The sequence below is a fragment of the Hipposideros armiger genome, unplaced genomic scaffold (assembly GCF_001890085.2).
Source record: "Hipposideros armiger isolate ML-2016 unplaced genomic scaffold, ASM189008v1 scaffold_92, whole genome shotgun sequence".
Lineage (NCBI taxonomy): Eukaryota > Metazoa > Chordata > Mammalia > Chiroptera > Hipposideridae > Hipposideros > Hipposideros armiger.
In genome coordinates, this window is record NW_017731442.1 from 768079 (window position 1) to 776003 (window position 7925).

A 7925-nucleotide genomic window follows, 5' to 3' on the forward strand; every position below is an offset into this window, starting at 1 on the left:
CCACGACCATGTACCCACTCTTTTGCTATAAAGTGGGACTCTTGGTTTGATGCAAAGTTATGTGAGGTCCCATGTCAGTGAATCAAACACTCTAAGCCCTCAGAGAATGGTGCTGGTCGAGGCCTTTAGTAGGAAAGAGAAATCCGCTTCTAGAATATATGCCCATTCGAGTCAAGATGAATCACCAACGGTTCTAGAGGAATTGCCTGATAGTTTGTTGTGAGACACATGAGACAAGGAATGGAAGTGCTTGGTATGGTGTCCGGCACATAATAAGGGTGTGGATGTTCCTGCTATTATAATTGGTCAGAACTTGCCAAAGCCTTAGAAACCTGCCACAGGGAGCAGACAGGTATACCATCATGGAGCGCCTTTTAGCTGACACTGGAGAGTGCTCCATAGGGGTGTTGTGTAGGAGATTCTAGGGTCGCGGAAGTGTTTACAAAAGATGACCTTTGGCGCCTGTTCTGTCCCCACAGTGACTTGATTCTCTGATTTCTCTGACTGCCTGCCTACCCTTAGTGGGGGAGAGGCACTTAGAGAAGTATATTCACTTTCGGGCCACTAGGGGGCCACTTAGTTGCCTGCACCAGGAATATACTAATGGTTTCTTAATGGCTCAGGCACCAGGGAGATTAGGCTCAATTATATCTGAAAGCAATTTGAGTTCCTAAGGTAAAAGACACTATGTAAATCCAGATAATAAATAGGGCTTATTGATGATAGGTTAAAGAATCTGGCACTGTTTAGTTTGGAGAAAAATAGAGTAGGAGAAATTGAATAATGGCTTCAAGTATATTTATTCTTTAGTATAGAAAAGTGACATGCTGTTTTCCCCAACTACTGAGAACCATGCAAGAAGAAAGAAGTTTAATTTGCAACAGAAGAAGTACACAGTGCATTCAAGAAAGAGGATATAAGGAGGCTTTGGGTTGGCCTTACCTGGAATCTTTCAGAATAATTCACCATGGCATAGTTGGTATGATCAGTCCTGCCAGGAGAGCCAGAGAGCAGGGGAGAGAAGAGAAGACAACATACAGAGGCAATTCAGGAGTTTTAACTTAACAAGCCACCCTGCTAGATGGGCTCTGGCTGACCTGGGAGGAGGACGGGAAAGGTGTGATTGTCTTTTTCTCCATCAGCCCACAGAAGACAATATACATTCCAAACTTCCAATGTCCTTGAAATTTCGCAGAAAGTAAAAAGTCAGGCTACTCCTGGAAATAGCATCCAGTTGGCCACTGCTAGCAGCTGACTCACACCTGGGACTCAGGAATGAGAGTGAGGGGCTGGGTTATACAGGCCTTTGGTTCCCTTGGCCATAGCACACTCAGCTCTGCTGGCTGCTTGACTTCTGTGTGGCTGAGGTGGCAGGGCAGCAGTGTGGGGGAGGGACTTCCTCATAAAGGGGCACCGCGTCTGGAAGCCAAAGGTTCCCGTAGAGGAGGAGGGGAAACGGGAAAGGCAGAGAGGGTCCTGCCCCACAGAGTCAGAAGCCAGGAGTCAGGCTCACATCGGTGGGGGCAGGACTGGGGAGGGGGGTTCACCCACTGAAGCCCATCAAAACCACAGTCCTCTCATCACACACTCTCACACAGGCCCAGTCTCCTATATCCATTGAAACACCCAGGCGATCCACACACCCAGCTCTGGGAACACAGGAAGTAGAATTCAAGGAGGAGGGAGTCGGAAATTCTGGAAAGCCTTGTAGAGAGGGAATGAGAAGAGAAGGCAGGAGAGAGGAGGGCATAAGGAGCAGCAAGGCACAGGGGAAGGCGGCTACTGAGAGATGGAGCTTGGAGAGGGTCGTCAGAACCGACCAGAGGGAGGACAAACCTCACGTGGAAAGGGGGGCGAGGAAACAACCGCCCTGGCTCTGACGCCCTGCGAGGATCAGAGAGGGGAAAAGCTCTGGGAGCCGCTCCACAGGTGCAGCGCAGCCCCTTGACCTGGGAGTTGGAAGCCCCCAAAAGAGGAACCTGAGACCTGTTGCAAACTTTGGCACGAGGGTGGGAGGCGAGTCTGGAAAACCAGCTGAGCGCGTGGTGCTGTCCGGGAAGCTCTGTAAGCTCTGAGCAGCCTGACTGGGGGCTCTAAATAGGACAAGGAATCGGGAAGATTTCCTCAGAGCCGCGAAGCCCGGGCGGGACCGGGAAGGGGGTGGGGCTGGCGGGAAAGGGGCGCAACCAGCTGTGACCACAGTGGGAGCTCCTGGTGCTTATCTGCCTACGCCCCAAGCTCGCTAGGTGTAAAAGGGTCTGGAAGACCCACCCGAAGGGTATGTGGAGCGGGGTGGTAGCCGAGAGGACGAGCGTGGTATCACCACCACTCTGGGGGTAAAGTGAGGGCTGGGGGGCCAAAGCCGCTGCTGCTATTCCACCTGTCACTTCAGACAGTCCTGGAAAGGAGAGGTGCCGGAGTTGACAGCTCCGCGCTGGGACGGCCCCTCCACGCCTCCCTTCCAGTTCTGCACTCCGCCCCGATCGACGCCTTTCCCCTTTTAAAGAAGCGCCAGGGCTCCCACCCTCGCCGAGCGAGCCCGCGCGGTGCGGCGGCGGCGTAGCCCTTTTAAGGACCAGCCTCCTTTAACTCTCTCGTAACGGGGCGTCCCGGCGGGGCTCGCGGCGCCCGACTGAAGCCCGCCTCCCTGCGCGGCACTTCCGGACCCTGGCGTCGCCCTTTTAAGAGGCAGCCCCCAGCAGCGCTCTCCCCCGCCCCTTGTTGCCGGCGCGCGAGGCGGGGGAGCCCGGCTGGAGCGGAGCGCGCTGTCCGCGCGGCCACTGGAGACCGGGCGGCCGGCGGCCGGGCAGGCGGCGGCAGCGGATGGGGACGCGGAGCCGGGCGGCTGTGGCTGTGGCGGCGGCTGGGAAGCAGCTGACGGGCCGGCGGCGGCGGCGGCGCTGGCGGCGGTGACTGGTCCAGGCCCCGGCGGCGGCTGCAGCGACGCGGTGGCGGGCTGCGAGCAGGCGGCGTGAGGAACGGCGGCGGAGCGCGAAGCGGCCGGGAACCGAGGGCGCCGGGCCGCCCCTTGCTCAGTCCTCGCTGGCCGTCAGGCCCCCTAAAGCCGGGGCCGTGGAGCACCGGGGCAAAGGCCGGGGCCCCCCAATGAAGGAGCGCGACGCGGCTCCGGCCGAGCGGGGCAAGCCGGCCACCTACACCGGGGACAAGAAGGCGAAGATGGCGGCCAAGACCAACAAGAAGTGGGTCCGGCTCGCCACCGTGTTCGCCTACGTGCTCTCCGTGTCGCTGGCCGCCATCGTGCTCGCCGTCTACTACAGCCTCATCTGGCAGCCGGTGGGCGCCGGGACCTCGGGGGGAGCCGCCGGCCCGCACCCCGGCGGCTCCAACGCCACTGGCCCGTCCGGGACTTCGGGGGCGACTGCAGCGGGGCCCAATGCCACCGGGTCGTCCAGCCGCGAGGCGCCGCGCGACGCGCCCCCGCTGCAGGCGGCGCGGGCCATGCCTCCCGAGCCCTCTGCCGACAACCCCCTGGCCGGGCCTCTGGAGCGGCCGCAGGGTCCCGAGGAGGACGACGAGGAAGCGGCGGCGGCGCCCGGGAGCCGTTGAACCCCACCACGCCAGAGGAGGCCGGGAACCATCCTCCTCAAGCCCGGAGGCTGGACTTTGCAGCAGGACGCGGCGGGGAGCCCGCGGGAGTGACCCTCACGGAAGTGAACGCCCCCTTTCCCCCCAGACGATCGCCGGCTCGCCCCAGGGGCGAGTAACCTGAAGCCCGATCTTCAGCCAAGGGACCACGATTCGCCAGGAACTCGGGGTTTGGTCTTCCCAAGATCGTGCTGCGGCGCCAGGGCCTTGAGCCATAAGGGGGGTGGGGGGGAGGGGTGGGGAGGTCCCAGCGCGGAACCCTTCTGCGCGGCTCGGCTCACCCTTGTGTATCCTACGTGCAGGGGTAACTCGGGCTTAACCCCCAAGACTCAGGGGAAGGAGGGAGCTGTAGGGGCTTTTAAATAAGCTGAAGCTCTCGAAAGGACGAGGGCACCAAAAGTAGTGGAGCTCAGGTACGTCAATCTAGTTGCAGTGGCCACAAATGCATTTAATTTATAGTTCCCTGTATATAGTTGTTGACATATGCACTAGAAGCTATAATTACATAGAACTATATATATCCTCCCACACCCTAGGTAGCTACTGACTGATGGGGTCAAGCAAGGGCTATTTGCTGGCCCCCAAAGTGCAGCTAGCAAGAGGGCACAAACACTTTTTTCCATCACCCCCCTCTTTCCCCTATTCCCTGTCCTGTTTCAAAAAGGTAGGTTTATGACACAAAAGAGTATAATCATTCTTAGACTTATTGAAAGGACAATGGAAACCCTTAGAAGAAAGTAGAAGCAGTTTAGAAAGGGTGCGGTGTGTGCTGATCCCCTCCTCTTCCCACCCTAGTGCCCCCACCCAAGAGGTTTCCTGTTGTAGCTAAGACTCTGGATATGGGCCAGGGAAGAAGGAAGGGAAAGAGCAATGCCTCTGCTTCAATCCTTGACCTTCTCCTCACAGTTCTATAGAAAGAGCAAGCTTTTGTAGGTAGAGTGACTCACAATTGTTTTATCTTTTTTTTTTTTCCTGCTCAAGATTTTGTCTTGTTCCAGTAATCACCCTAACTTGCTCTCGTTCCTGAACCTGCAGTGACATTGTAGCCCTGCGATTAGGATCAAACCAGAGTTGTGAGCACATCCTCTGGGTTTGAGTTGTATTATAGAGCAGTAAAGGCTAAAAGGTTCAAACTCAGGATTGTGCTTTGATAGCCAGTTAAGAGACCAGCCTGGGGAACGTTCAATTGGCTTGTCTTTACCTCTCTTGATAAACACTACTTATATGCAGCCTATACTTTTATTGAGATGAGTAACATCAAGGGAAATGACATACGTATAGCTAGCTCTGGGGCAGCAAGAATTATACGCCCTCAATTCAGATTCCATTTCCTTCTGCCACTTGCTTTTCGGCAATTGACTGTGGGTCGTGACAAGATATCAAACCCCTTAGTGTTTCCTTTTTGGGAAATGAGGCACTTTTTTTTTAAAACGACAAAAATGTATCCACCTGAGTCCTGAAACAGTTGTCTCTCCAGTTTTCTGGCCTGCACTCTAGTTAGCTTGGATCCAAGTTTATAGGGCAAACAGCCTTGCTTTAAGCCATGTCCTGTCATGGGCAAGATAGCAGCTGAGCTGTTATAGCCTAGGGGCAGGCTGGTAGCACCCGCAAGGTGTCTTGGCTGGAGAAGACTTCTGAGCAGCTTACTTGACTTTTGTCATCAGAAAGCCTCGGAGGCCTTTTTAAATTTTTGGTGGGAGCCTGGGGGGGGAAGAAACATAAAATGCCACTTTATAACTCCAGTAATAGCCTGTAATTTATATTTATTGTGTGAATTTGTAGTCCTATATTTTACTATTTGTAAATCGATCTTATTCCAAGAATCCTTTGAACTTGCAGGAGAACATCTGGGAGTCCATTCCCCTGTCCCCATCCTGACCCCTGCATTCTGGACTGTTTAATCCACCTTGGGATGGATCAAAGAGTCTAGAGAGAAACTTGTAGGTCCAGCTCCTGGCCTCCTGACTCTCTTCACTGGAATTGGGACATTAGCTCCAGCTCTAGCTGTGAACATGACCAGAGACATTATTTATAATTCAGCCATTTAAGATATACTTGTACTCAAAAAGTCTTGTATATTTTTTAAAAGTTTTATTTTTCAGGTGAACAAAAATACATTCTAAGAACTCTGTGTAAGCTTGTGTAAGTTGATCATTTCTCTTTTTGAACTTCTTGGGGAAGGAGTATAGAGGTTGGAAGAGGAAATGGTCGGAGATGTGGTAGATGGGTGGTGATGAATAGGTGTACGAGGAAAAAGCAATTGCCCTGGTGTTTTCTGTGCCGGATGGTTTGACTGAATTGATTAGTAAAGCGTGGCAGGAATCCATCTTAGTCAGGAAGCAATGGTGGGGTCGGAAGAACAGCAAATATCTAGCTTTAGGTTGAAAGAAGTTCTGCTTTTAAAGGACTCTGAACAGATGCCTAGCTGAGGAAGCTAAGAGACCAGTCAGCATGCATCTTAAGAATTATTACAACATTGAGCTGGCTAAGCGCTGAGGTGAGGATAAGCCGCCTGACAGCATAACAGTTCTCGCCTTTAAACCATTGGCCCCTTAGATAGCTCAAGAAGTGCTAACACTGGGAAAGACACACTGAGAAGCCTGCAGTGGTTGGTCAGAGCTTTGTCTACAGTGGAGGAGGCGAGAGAGCCATGAGGCTGAGAGAAGCTGTAGATTGCTTCAAAGGTGAGGCTTTTTCTACCCCTAAAGCAAACAATAAAAGACATGTGGGTGAAAAGCACAAATATAAGGGATTAGTTATGCTGCAAAATACATGGCAAACAACTGAGTTCAGCTTATTATTAGACAATGCTGCTCAGTACACACCAAGTGAGAAGCCAGTGTTGGTGGGGCCCCCTGAGGCCTGCACTTCTCCAGAGCTGTTGTGGGGGGGTGGCTGCTGCGCTTTTATATCACCTTGGAGCCTACAGGGGAGCGTGGAAAAAGTCCGCCCTTCTTTTATTTTCCTCTTCATCCTACACAATGGCTTTCTATGAGAGAGCTTGGTAAGGCGGAGCAGAAGGGGAAGGAAGGAGTTTCGAGGTTCTCCTAGTCAGCCCCTCCTTTCTGTAGATGGTGACATGTGGCTTCTGCAACTTTACATGGTGGGCACATAACAGCAGTGTGTGCAGCAGGAGCCTGTTGGCTGATGAGAAAGGCATTGTTCCACCGGAACAAGGCCCGGTTGGTAGGGAGCGGTGGTCAAAATGGATTTTTGCAAGGGTTAGAAATTAACTGCAAAATTGTCTTACCAGATTTTGAGCCAGAAAGTAGTCTGTGCAAAGGGGGTTCCTTTCCTGCAACTGCTTTGCACCTGCACCCCCAGAATCATTTCTAGGTGTTTGCATATATTAGAAGTTACTGCGTGCACCTATTCCTTGACAGCCTGAGTTTGAAGGAAGAGAGCCTAACCGAGTAGGTATCATTTCTCTCCCCTGTGGGTGCGGAGGTGCAAGGAAGTGTTTCTCTGAAGTTTTAAGCATAAGAAATATTTTTCCTCCAAAGAGCTCTAGATTTCTGAGTTGGTATGAGACCGTTTTCTGTCTACCTTGTTTTTTCAGTTTTCACTGGGGAATTCTAAGATGGTGTGTTCTTTAGTTGCGTATTTATATCCTGTTTTGAAATGCTGATTGGAGAGCATCTACTTGTTTCTACATGTTTCTTTAAGGGGAACTGAAAGGTCAGCTCTGGAGCTTTAGGGCTACCACAGCTATTTAAAAGGGGTAATAATTGCCCTCCCCTTCCTGTCTGGAGAGAATGGAGGTATTTCTGGAATTGCAGCGCAGTAACAAAAGGGCTACAGCTGTACTTTTTTTTTTTTTTATTGGTCTCCTTCCATGGAGGGATGGACCCTGACAGTGGCTTTGCTCATTTCACAATGCCTGGCACAATAGTAGGTGCTCTGTTTGCTGATCACCTGGTTGATCAGTGTGTTGGGTAGAATTGTCTCTCGTGTCATTATGGTAGCACTATCATAATCCACTGGTGAACCCACATCCACGGCCCATTATCTGGCTCAAGGGAGTGGACTGCTAAAGAGAACCCCTGCAAATCACAGCTGCACTGCTCATTCTGGCCACAGTCTTTTTATTTCCAAGTTGAGGGATTAGGGCTTGGCCTGCCTGTTCTTTCCAGGCACCAGAAGGCTGCAGCCATATTCCATGTGGTGCTTAATAGAATATATGACCCGTTCGTTGTCTTCTTTGTCCTGGCCTATGGTCTAATGTTGAGCTATAAATATACCTGCTCCATCGGCAGTCTTTTGGTCACATCTGTTTTACTTGCTGCATAGCCCGTGGATTTCTGCTGCCAGAAAACCTA

General features: G+C 52.2%; 1 protein-coding gene across 1 annotated transcript; it reads left to right on the plus strand.

Annotated features, from left to right (window-relative positions):
• Positions 1–2442: 2442 nt before the first annotated feature.
• INAFM2 (InaF motif containing 2) lies at positions 2443–5737 on the plus strand. The gene has a single exon (XM_019645015.1). The coding sequence runs from the start codon at positions 3106–3108 to the stop codon at positions 3565–3567; it is 462 nt and encodes a 153-aa protein (XP_019500560.1). The 5' UTR covers positions 2443–3105; the 3' UTR covers positions 3568–5737.
• Positions 5738–7925: the final 2188 nt, after the last annotated feature.